A 12,807-nucleotide genomic window follows, 5' to 3' on the forward strand; every position below is an offset into this window, starting at 1 on the left:
TTTAAAGCTTGTCAGTTTTTCTGAATTTACAAAATGATGTGATTGAAGCGACAGTTTCAGTCAGTTTCTGTTCACTTCTTTCATTGACTAATGGAGGATGATGTTTTTATTTTTCTTTACAGACTGGACTTAAGAACTTCTTCAGCTTGAAAATGAAGACTTGTGGTGTGTAAACAGTAAGTTTCTGAGTAAGACATGTCACACTTATCCAGACTGTCCAGCCATTCTTTTATTTTATGCTGTTTTCTTTTTTCTTTTTTTCTTTTTTTATTGGATGCATTTGAAGTCACAGCCCATCTCTGAAATTCACTTGAAGGTACTTGTGTTAAAATAGGATTTTTCAGTCTAGCGTCCATTCCTCAGGCCTTTTGTCCCCCCCCAGGCCATTCCAGACCAGACAGGGGCCAGACTACAAACTGTTTACAAGCTGTCTGTCTGTCTCAAGTTCAACTGCAAAGTCCAACCTGGGAAACAAAAAGACAGTCCGCAATGCAGACAAAGAAGGAGGAGGAGGAGAGAGAAGGTGGTAAAAAACGGTAGGTTAAGTGTGTGTGTGTGTGTGTGTGTGTGTGTGTATGTGTGTATGTGTGTATGTATGTGAGGGAGGGGGGTTGTCTGTTGGACATGAACTTGAGACAGAAAAATGAGCCTCAGCCCTGCATTCCTGGTCTTGAAGCATAAAGTATACTCCAGGGAGCTGTATGTGTGTGTGTGTGTGTGAGTGCGTGTGTGAGTGCGTGTGCGTGTGTGTGTGCGTGTGTGTGTGTGTATGTGTGTGTTCCTCAGGGGGGGGGGGGGGGGGGGGGGGGGTCCTCTCTTCCTTTCCCTCTCTCCCACAAAGCATTGTAAAGTAGAACAGAATAGAACAGAGTAGAAAATCCCAAATATTCCTTGTGTTAAAACACTTTTCAATTTATTTCTATTCTCTGACTCTGTTCTGCTCAGATGAGTGGAAGACGGATGGTGTTGGACAGGAGGGAAGTGTGGTTTTAAGGTGGAAGCAGCACTGCAGCGCTCTGTCAGCTCACTGACAGCTGACAGTCAGAACCCTGTTTGTATTTTTTCCACCGAGGAGGAGGAGGAGGCGTTCCTTCTGCCCTTCTGCAGAGTGTAACAGCAGACACCACGCTGAGCTCTCCACTCCGAAATTAAACGTCCCACATCAAGGGAACAGAGTTTTCCTCTGGGATTATATGGTTCAATGTGTGACTTTGAAAAACATCCTCTATGTCAAAACAGATCCTGAACGTACTCTGAATATAAATGATCATAAATTAAATTCTATAACAAGTTAACTGTAGATAGAGTGAATTATCTGTGTGAAACTATAAGACTCTGTCTGCCCCAAATCATAACAGATGTTATGAGCAGGTACTTATCACCATGCAGGTTCCACAGAAATACATGTAAAATAAGACAATACAAGCTATTTCTACTAACAATAATAATTAGACTAATAATGATAATGACAGCAGTGGTGACGCTGAGCAGGATCACAGGGGACAGTAGGTTCTGCAAACCAGTTACAGACTGGATCTGTGACTGGTTTACAATCACAGATCCAGACCCTGCAGATCTGGAGGCAGAAAGTCCTGCAGTCAGGAGGAGAGACCTCCTACAGTTAGTAACATGCTTTAATAAGAAATGATGAAAACATAAGCCTCATTTGCTGAGGCAGTCACAGTAACTTTAGCTTACCAGTAATAACCTGAATAACTGCAGACAGTTATTATTATGGTAGTTAATGGCAAAATTCAAACACGATGAGAAGTAACTCTCAGCTGGCATGTGAAGCATCGTCACTCACAAAGTTCTCGAATAAAATGGTTAATGTTGAGATTTTAACATTTCTGAGTTCTTTTTTTTTTTTTTTTTTTTTTTAAATTTAATTCAGTGAGTTAACATAGTAAAGAGACAGACACTGATTGGTGCTCCTGTGTATTCAGAATCAGAATCAGAAAAAACTTTATTAATCTCTGAGCGCTGGCTTTGCAGCTATAAACCTTACAAAAAAGTTAGAGTACAAAACTCTTTTTTTCACATTACAGGGACATTCATGCATGAAAGTACAAAAAGGTTCAGATAGAACTTTATATTTCTAAGTTCGAAATCCAAACAAATATCCACAGAATCATTTGACTTTTTAAATTTACTCCACTTCTCCACGCTCTATCCTTTTTCCCAGGCAGTTTCACAGTGACTCATCTCAGCTGGATGTGCTTGTTGTTGGCTCTCCTCCCAGACAGACTGAACTCCATCCAACTGGGTCGTTTGTAACACGGAGCTGCTGCCATCGGCCAGTCGCAGATCCAGTGCGAGAGAGTGAGCTCTGTTTCTGCGTATCCCTTCCGCTCTGAGGTGAACTCCATTTACCTGCAGAACACTGCGTCTCTCATTGTTCTCCACCCCACAGAAGCCGGTGAATGACAGACGGCCGCAGAGGAAGAGGACCACAGGAAGCACTGACTGCTTCTGGGCAGTCAGCAACGGCTGCTTCCAAACTACAGACTACAGAGTGATGTCCCTTTTCCTCTGAGCGTTCTTCCTCGACTTCATCACAACAGCATGGAAAGATAAGAAGGAGAACTCTAAGAAAACATAATGTGGATAATTACCCACAAGTTTTGTAAATAACGTTGCAGTAAGAAATTGCAGGGCAACGAGTGTTTGTCAGTTTCCATTACAAAAAAAATGGTCATGAGTTTTTTTAGACAGTAGTGGAATGTAACTAAATATTCTCCCCATGTACTGTGATTATAAGCAAATTTGAGGTATTTGGATTTTACTTGAGTTTTTCCAGTTTATGCTAATTTGTACTTCTACTGCACCACAGTTCAGAGGGAAATGTTATTTTTTTATGATTATTATTTTTTACTCCTCTACATTTATTTCACAGCTTTAGTTAAAGGAATATTTTACATATGAGCTTCTAAAATATGATGCACGGTTGTAGGTTTCACCACCCAACAGTATATTAAAGTGTTTCATATTGGCTCCAACTCGACAAACTACAGCAGTAAAATGTGGCTGACACATTAATGCATCAGTCACAATGGTCTAATCATATTATACAGAATAGTCTAAAACTCCCAGAGGACCTTTTTTTTTTTTGAATTCATGTTTTTGTTTTTGTTTTTTTCACATAAGTGACATTTTCAATGCAACACTAATTGGAATGGAGCAGTAGTTATACTGTAGCATTGTTCTTTTTATCTGAGAATCTGAAAACACCCTCCACCTCTAATGAAAAGTGACGGAGCTGTGTTTTTATCATGTAACTGACTTTGTGCCAACACCTCTTTGGCTCATGTTGGTTAGGGTAAAGAGATGCTGCGTATTTTTCTTGCTTCAAGTGGAGAAACAATCCCAGTGTGCACTGACTCAGCGTTACACGTTCTTTTTGTAAAGTACAGCGGTGACATGGGAGCTGTGTGTGTGAGCCTCCCTGACTCTCCACCTTTCCTCTGTGAGGGTGCAGCTGTCTGCAGGCAGGAATGTAACGTGCTCTGTGTCTGTTCACTTTTTTTTTTTTTTTTTTTTACAGCCACAGCAGGTCAAACACGCATCACTTACACCAAGAGCCCACTCTCTGCTCCGTTCTGTTCTGTGTGATGCATTTAACGCAGCAAGAACGTGAAAATTGGACTTTTCTTACATTTGCATAGAACCAAAGCTTCTCTGTGGTTCTCATGAGAACACGTTTACACAGAATATCAGGGGCTGCCTTCAGGAACACTGAAAAAATATGAAATAAAACATGTAAAAATAGTCCCTGTGCAGCATGGACACCTCCAAATGATATTATTGTGGCCTCTATTACAACAATAATATTATTATTGTCATTATTATTATAATTATAATAATAATTATTATTATTATTTGCAGTGGAGTAGAAGTAAAAGTAGAATACAAAACAGTAAAGTACAAGTACCATATACTTCAAAATGTACTTTAGTAAAGGATTTAAGTAAATGTACTTACTTACTAACTTTATTATTATTATTATGCATTCAAGTTAAAGGAATCTGCTTTAATGAATGAGCTGGTAAATAATGGCATATAATAATGTATATTTTCGGCTGTAAACGTTTCAAAGTTATTCAAATTATGGAAATGTGAAAAGAAAAGAAATTTAAAATGATTTCACAATTCACTTATTAAAAATTGGATGATAGTAACTCATATAAACGCATGCGACTGAATTCGTGTAATTTTTTTTTTCTCTCTTTTTTTTTTTTTTTTTTAGGTGAGAATAAAATAAGACCACAGGAGCTGGGTGGCGCGGCTGAAAAAGGGCCTCCTCCTCGTCCTCCTCACTCTGGTATTTGGACTAAAGGGGACAACGAGCTTTATGAGCTTCAGGGCTTCCGTCAGTATTGTTGGTTTTAAAGGAGGACAGAGACGGAGCCGTAAAGAGAGTCAACAGGCCAGCAGAGCACACCGCCGTTTGTCAAGTTCAATGTTAATGTTTAACGGTCCGACACACACACACACACACACACACACACGGGGGAGGGGGTGAAATTCAATTTCTTCTTTTTAATCAATATCCCCCCATAGAAACAAGAAATTGGTCTTCTTCTATTCTATTCTATTCTATTCTATTCTATTCTGTTCTGTTCTATTCTGTTCTGTTCTATTCTGTTTTTCTACAACAGTTGACTCACTGATTTTCCTGCTGGCTCCTTCTGGACTGTTCTACCCAGAAACAGTCACTGCTGCTGATCATTTCATTTTAATTCACCGTCTGTTCAAAAGTCCAGTTTCACGTTTTGTTCCACTGTTATAAAAACCCGAAATTTCACATTAGTGCAGTTTAAGCTTCGGAACAACCAATAAAACTGTATTTAATATTTTCAACAAATCCCCTTTTCTTCCTTTGGCACATAAATGAGTAATAATTTAAAGTCTGACGCGTGTTCCTACATGACCAATGGCTGGAACTCGCCGTGCACATGCGCATTTCATCTCTTTACTGTATCTAAAGGACATTTTTCGGTTTAGTTCAAACTGTAAAAGGCCTGAAGCAGAAAGTTATGGCATGTATCCATCACCACCATCATTCCAGCAAAGTGAACTATAACTGTCCCAGAGGTTAAAGGTGTGTTTCATCTTAAATATATAAATATTTTTTCAACGTTTTATTTTTGCCAGTCCTCTGAAAGTAGACCCAAACTGTTTTTAAAACTGTCGGATCGTGTTTGGGTCAGATTTCTTGTGAAATATCATCACATTAATGCGACTTCACTGACAGTTTCCTACTTTCAAAAGAAAAACAATGTCAGGACGTGAACAGTAAAACGTGTTTCAATGTGCGCGGCCTTTCGGAGCGTTGGAGAGAAAGTGCTCCGCGCTCAGAACCAAACGGGACCAAACAGAACCAAACAGAACACTGCACCGTTTAGCGTGTTGCAAACATTTGCTTTCAGTCTTACTCGGAGGAGCAGAAATAATAAGGACGCACAGAACTAGTGACCAGAACCGACTTGTAGCAGGAGGCTTGATGATCCGTGATCACATTAGAGATCATTTCGCCCTGCGCAAAGGGGAACTCCGCTTTATTCCACTGTGATTTAAACGGCCTCACACTTTCACGAAACTCCCATTGCGCGCTGAACTAAGTGGAGTTTGTATTTCACCTGATGCTGTGCTAATTTTCTGAGCATTTCTTTTTTCCCCTTTTTGCAATTGTGCATTCACCCCAGACTGTTAATCTGCTGTCAGAACTGAGAGAGGAGCACAGCTTCACATGATAGAGCAATCACTGAACTAGAACGCCAGCCGTGATTCATCCTTTCCCCGGTGAAACCGAGGCAGGCCCTCCCCCTGACAATCATGAGCTCAGAGTTCGGCTTGGATACCGTCCACATGTGCAGAGGATTACAATTACTGAACAAGTCAACAGACAGATTCTGCTCTCTAACGCCAGCACGCTGAACTGTGCTTGGGAAAAAAAATAATATCAGGATTCTTTAAATAATAATAGTAATGAACCTTGATGAACCAAACATTACGCGCGGCTGTCTGGATGTCAGTACCGACGTGATTTAGAGACAAAGAGTCTGTGGAAAGTTCAAAATCGTGGAACCCGACAGCAGCTGAGGACGATGGCCCACCAAGCCTGTGCAAAGCGTGTGTCCGCGGCCCGCTGTCACTCACTTGTCGCCGTGACCGTGCGCGGGACCCTGCTGCTGAGGGAACAACAGCAGCCGCAGTGAGTGTATGTGTGTGTGTGTGTGTGTGTGTGTGTGTGTGTGTGTGTGTGTGTGTGTGTGTGTGCGCGTGCGTGCGTGTGTGCGGCAGTCTCTCTCAGACTAGACGACACAAAGCTCTGCTGCTGTAAAATGTTCGCGGGAGGCCTGACTGAGAGCCAGTCCTGTCCTGTCGCTGGTCACGTGACTCTCAAGGTCAAGCGCCCCTCTCTCTCTCTCTCTCTCTCTCTCTCTCTTTCTCTCTTTCTCTCTTTCTCTCACTCTCACATACTGTACACTCACTGCAGCCTATGAGGATGTGCACAGAGCGCTCTAACAATAGCTCAGTTTAACGTAGTATGTGTTCTGCTCTGTTCTGAGGATGAAGTTAATGCTGTGTAAAGATGCGCAGGTCATTTGCAGAAAAGACTTTAAAGCAAAATTTACTTTAAATGCACTTTTCTGCTTCATTTTTTCCCACTAAGTCTTTACTTTCTATACCACTTTTCACTTCACGTGTACATTCTGCGCAGTTTCCACTCTATGACCGGAGTTCTGTGTTTTTGTGAACTGTTTGATAATCTGATGTGCTTCTAATGTTATTCTGCTCCCTGCTAATATCATACAGTACAGTTACAGACTGATAATTATAAGAATAATAAAATCCCATCGGCCTTTATCATATAAATACTGATAAAAGTTGTAAAAGAAAGCAACTAAGAACATTCAGTAGCTATAGATTTTAAATTAAACTGAATACAAATGATTTAATGTAATTAAAGTTTATATATTTGCTGTGCCATTTTTTTTTTTTCAAATTAAAATATTAGAGCCTACTTTTTCCACCAGGCCACAGGGTCTCTACAGGATGTGAAATGTAAACTGTCAGCGGCTGAAGAAAAAATAACTCGAAACTAAACTTTTAGTGGAGCGAGAAAAAAAACCTAAACAAAGACATTTTCTGCTCATGATGCGATGCGTTTAAAATAAGGGCTTAATTTTTTTTTTTTTTTTTTTTTTTTTTTTTTTAAGAACTAAAGAATTTTAATACTTGGTCAGATTTAATTCAGGGGAATGCCTGTTCACACGGGTCTGTACAGGCCTGTGAGATGACAGGAGGATACGGATCGCATTGTTGTGGCGATGTTCCAGCAGGAGGCCACATCCAAATATGAATTCGCGGTCTCATAAACACTTTTTAATCTGCATGTGGAGTCCGAATTCCTCTGCTGTGTGTCCACTTCGCGCATATCAACTTTCAGCTTTTTTTTTTTTTTTTTTTTAATGAGCCAAATGCGGATTTGTTTGCAAAAATGTTTACGGGCATATTTGGTTGAAGCAGCACATGCGCACACGTTCTCCGAAGTTATCCAAAGTTGGAAGTTTTCATTTTTTTTATTTATTTTTTTTGTGAATTTAAAGATATAAGACCTAATACTACATCGGGATTAAAAGAATTTATTAAGTGTTGCACTATACTTTGATTACTGGTTTACAGGCGTTATAAACAATATGGACAGCATAATAGTGTGTTTTCAGCTATTGGCTACTGGTCACGCACAACACTGACAAACAGTAAAACACAGACAGTTGACAGACAGTTACATCAAAGCAGGCAGGAAGGTGCTGTATTTACAGGATGCCTCTGAGATGAAGGTTTCTCACAGAGCCTTGGTTCTTTTCTTAAGTCTTATTTTGTCCTTTATGTCCTTTTTATTTGTCTTTTCTCTTTTCTTCCATGTTTTGACGCACGCGGTTACGCACAATCCTGGTCTTCCAGGTGTACCACGTCCACTGTCTTTATTTTTCTCTGATTTGTCTTTTCACTCAGTTCTTTTTTTTTATGTATAGCACGCAAATATACCCAGTCCCTTCACTAAAATAGTCCAAACAGCGGGAACCTACATGCTATGGCGCGCTACTCTTCACTTTGGCGACGAACTTCTTCTCCTTCACCCTCCTGTTCTGGAACCAGATGGTGATCTGCCGCTCTGACAGGTTGGTCACCGCGGAAATCTTCCTCCTCTTGTCCTTGGTGATGAATTTGTTGGCGGCGTACTCTTTCTCCAGTTCCTTCAGCTGCACTTTGGTGTACGGTATCCGCTTCTTCCTGCCTCGGCGGAAAGGCGAGCCGTCGTGCTGGTGCGCCACCACATCTGTTTATGAGCGGACAAAGAGAAGAGGACAGACAAGTGGTCTGAGGACGAAGCTGCACACACCGGGACATATTTACACTCTCCACGGGTTCTAGTGTGATACAGAAAAACGCGGGGCTGTGTTGCAGTTTTAGTGCCTGCGGCTGAAATGATAAGGAGGACAGCGACTTTATGCTCGGAGTTGTTTGGGCATCCTGAGGCACAGAGAGGCAACATGGTGGCTGTCTGCAGTCTGCAAGCTGCACGACCATGAGGCTGACCTGCACTTTGTGTCCTTGAATATACATATATGTGCATCCACGTGCAAATGGACAATAGTTAGAGTGGACCCTCTTCCTTTGGTTGTATTGTTTTTAATGTGTTTTCTTTCCATTTATTGAATTAACAAATCCCAGTTGCTCTGAGTGCGACAAATAAATTCAGGCAGATATGAACTGAACTGTTTCTCAAAACCACAAATCAAAATCCAGCTCAATCACTGAACTGGATTTTAATTTCAATCACAAGAATCAGCACATTGTGGAAAGGGTTATATCACAGTGTTAACAGCATGCTCACCATTCACCTCAATATTAGCTTATTATCAGAGTAACCAGGTGGATCACAGAGCACCAGCAACACTTGACCTTTTGAGGCACACTTCACCTCTAACTGATCACATACCGACACTACTACTACTACTAGTATTATACTGTTGATGTAATCTGATGGTTTGATGGCTCCAAACAGCTTTGTCTTGTTTTGGGCATCAGTTGCACAAAACGCCCTCAGAGCAGATGGGATTGTTTGAGACGTGATTAACATGAGCCACAAGTCTCTGCTTAGAGCACACTGCTTCTATGCCTGTTGCAGAAAAAAAAACCCACCCCTCGTATTAACTATGCAGCTTTAGTCCAGATTTATGATGACTGAATTTAATTATATATAATATAAATCAGATTGATTAAAAAGTGGATTAAAATCAAAGTCTGTGATTTGTTCTTGATAAAATATGTCTTTATTTACTAAATTGTGCTTTAGGTTTTTACGTCATTCTTCATTCATTTAAATGTCCTCACTGTACAAAGATCATTATACAGGAGAAGTTTAGAAGAGAAAGAAAAAAAAAACATGTATTACCAGCCAGAGCGGATTTCCAGAGGTGCCCGGCCTGCCCCTGGTCCTTGGAGCAGTACATCTGTCCCCCCCAGCCGTTGGTCAGAGCCCAGGGCTGGTAGCTGTCCATGGGTAGTAGGGTGTCATGGCGCGGCTCCCCGGTACCCAACGTTTGGACCACCGACACGTCCAGGTAGCTGGCCATGGACTGGTATGGGCTCGGGTAGCCGTGATAAAAGGCGAACTCCTTGGCCCGGTGGTTCGGGTACTCGTCAGAGCTCACCGTCGTGTCCATGTACTGCGAGCTGAGCGCGGCTCCGGCCGCCTGGGTGCATGACTTGAGAGAACCCCGCCCCATCCTGCATGGATAGTAGCCGTTACCAAAGTAGCTGTACGGCAACGCGGTGGCGGCGGAGGAGCTCTGGTGCGGCACGGCGGCCGCCGGACACGGTCCGGCTGCGCACTGCTTCCCCGAAGATGCGCCGCTCTCGCTGGACCCTGAAGCGGACACGTCCACTGTGGAGTATCCGGCCGAAGAGTGCACCAGACCGGACGGGTGGCCGCCCAGAGCAGCGGCGGCCGCAGAATGCGCCATAATGTTGCGGCACTGGCTCGCCGCTGTGGCTGCAGCGAAGTTGCCGCTTCCCACCAGCCCCTCCATGTTCTTGTTCAGATCGTCCAGGTTGTTATCATACACAAACATTACCGTTTCCGCTGGCCAGCGAGGGTTTAGGACCAGGGAGGCTGTCATAGGCGCTACTTTTCCCGGTCTGGCCTCCGTTCGTCGCCGTTTCCTCTCAGACTTTGTCCGGTCCCGTAGTCTAAGCTGCTACATTGGCTGAATGAGGTGAAGTGGTGCGTATTTATTGTTCTGTGACCGCTGTCTTTCCTGCCCCCATACACAGCTCAGGTAATTCACATAGACCTACACGCGCGCTGTCGTTGCACGCGTGCGCTGCCTTGCTGCACCATTTAGTGACGGCGCTCGCTCGCAGGCAAAGACTCCGGGTAACCGGCTGGACCTCCGGTTACATCCCAGCCGCAACCTTGACGCAACAAGCCCCCGGGACCATGAGAGGAGGGAGGGCGCGTGTCCATTGGATGAGACCCGACGATCACGTGATGGGACAAGCGGAAAAAAAAAAAAAAAGAAGGAGAAGAAGAGACTTGTTGGGGATTGTCAGTCAAAGAAAAAATATTTTTATGAGGCTCGAGCTGTGGCACGAGAGGAGCATGAGCAGATTCGGTTCAGCTCCCTGAATGTGTCGCTTTGCCTCGTGCAGCTGCGTTATGTCAAAGAAGTCCCTGAGGTCCTGCGGACGCCAAGAAGAGTGACATTATGTCTGTGTCTCCACAAACAAACATTAATGACATGAAGACACGATGTTTGGTGCTGTGCGTAAAGACGCATGGGGAACGCGCGCCTATGCAAAGGGTAATGGCAGTGTATCTGAACCACAGACTGGTTTATATAAGTCATACTTCCTTAAATCCTGTCTACAATGAGTGTGAATAAACATGCATTGGACTGAATGTAAATATGAAGAATGTAACATGTAATGTAAATATGAAGCAAATTAAAAAATATATTTTGGCAGATAAAATTTAAGAAAGAAAAAAGCATGAACGAAATGTTAATTTTTTTTCTTGAATTCGTATAAATATTACCTGTAATTATCTGAACCCCAGAAGTAAACTGCTCAGCATTACACAGAGTTATGGATTTATTTAAAGACTTATAATCGGCTCTGCCAAAATATATGAAAAAAGTTTATCGTTGTCATAAAAGTATTAAAAATCATAATAGTAAAAATAATTGCACCCTCTTGGACATTTCTCTGACTAAATTTATATGTGCTTTTCCTCCGTCCTGTTCTCACATCATCTGACTGAAGGAAGCGTAAATGGGATTTATAGAGGGGATTTGGAGGTCTCAGGATCCCAGAAATACGCAGAAAGTCTTCGGGGCTCTTCTGAGCCGCGTTATTTGAGTAATCATTTCATTGCCTGCTCATGGTTTTTAATTTACAAAGACCTCTAAGGTATTTTAGGATGAATCTCTTCATGAATCCACAATCTGCGTGTAGAACACGCCTCCACGGATGGACTGTCGCCTTCTACACAAATTTGTGCCAACGAGAAGTGTGTGATTTCACGCGTAAAGCGTCTCCAAGTGGGAAAAAAACAATCGACTGTTCAAATAAGAGACTGCAAACAGTTCCCATAGTTGTTGTCATAGTAATATATCAGTGTTAGTAACTACAGCATTAACATCTTGAACTGTGTTTGCTCTTCAGTTGGCCATCTTTAAAGAAAAAAAAAGCCTAATTTGATTCTTCTGTGATGCGCCATGTTTTCCCTAGACTGAGCATCACTTTGCACATATAGTTTTTAGACGTTATATACATTATTTTACGCAGATGTGGCATCTGTGGAAACCATGTGAGTGATCTATGTGGCTGGAAGAGCTTGCCAACAGCAATACGAGCTTGTAATACACTTCCCGTGGGTGTAGCAGGGAGGAAGAGGTGGCAGCTGAGCCGCACCGTTTAGGTACATTTTTATTGTTTTACTTTTTTTTCTAAAAATTTAATCTTATATGATTGTATTTTATTTATGCTGCTGTGGTTGAAATTCTTTTTTCCTTTTAGGGGGGGCTGGTGAAATCCGCACTTCTTCGGGATGCACAATGCGCTGAGTTTTTGCTTAAGGTCTCGTTTTAAAAAGCGGCCTTCAGCGGTGTTCACGGGCAGCGGGCGTCAGGAGCAGGTGTGAAGGCTCAGTATGGATCGTGCACTGAAGGGGAATAAATCGCCATAACCAGGCAGCACGTGTTTGAGCTTTGGTGGAGACTGAACTCATAGTTAAAGCATGTTGAGTGATGGCGGAAAACTTCAACAGGTAACTTGGGGGGCGGGGAGGAAATTTAAAAAGCACTTGTGAAATATAAAGCATTAGAAAAGGCTTTGAAACGTGTTTGAACCCAAAAGCAGCAGCACAGTTTGAATTTAAATCTTGAAACTGTGCATATTTTTGACTGTAAAGGATGATTGACAGGTTTTTCTCTTTATTTATCTGGTGTCTAAGTAAGGGTAAACGTAGTCTTTCAAACAATACATGTACAAACAAAAGAATAAACAAGAAATTTTAAAAAAGAAAATAACTGTCCATGTATGGAATGATGAATACCGTGAAATGCGGTTGAAAGCTCTAGAAAAAGGCTCAGTGATTAGACGAGTTTTTGTTTGTTCATTTTTATTTGATGTAAGTAAGTATAAGTGTGTCTCTGGGCTTAAACGCTGTATCAACTCTCGGACCGTGTGTGTGTGTGTGTGTGCGGAATTACATTTCTCCATCCCATGACA

General features: G+C 42.1%; 1 protein-coding gene across 1 annotated transcript; it reads right to left on the reverse strand.

Moving 5' to 3' along the window:
* Positions 1–8,099: 8,099 nt before the first annotated feature.
* On the reverse strand, positions 8,100–10,193 carry hoxb13a (homeobox B13a). Its single transcript, XM_041062950.1, has 2 exons — positions 9,467–10,193; positions 8,100–8,347 (listed from the first exon to the last, which is right to left on the reverse strand). Exons 1-2 carry the CDS (start codon positions 10,191–10,193, stop codon positions 8,100–8,102), a joined length of 975 nt encoding a protein of 324 aa, XP_040918884.1.
* Between the last annotated feature and the right edge of the window lie 2,614 nt (positions 10,194–12,807).

This window comes from Toxotes jaculatrix, chromosome 18 (assembly GCF_017976425.1).
Source record: "Toxotes jaculatrix isolate fToxJac2 chromosome 18, fToxJac2.pri, whole genome shotgun sequence".
Taxonomy (NCBI): Eukaryota; Metazoa; Chordata; class Actinopteri; family Toxotidae; genus Toxotes; species Toxotes jaculatrix.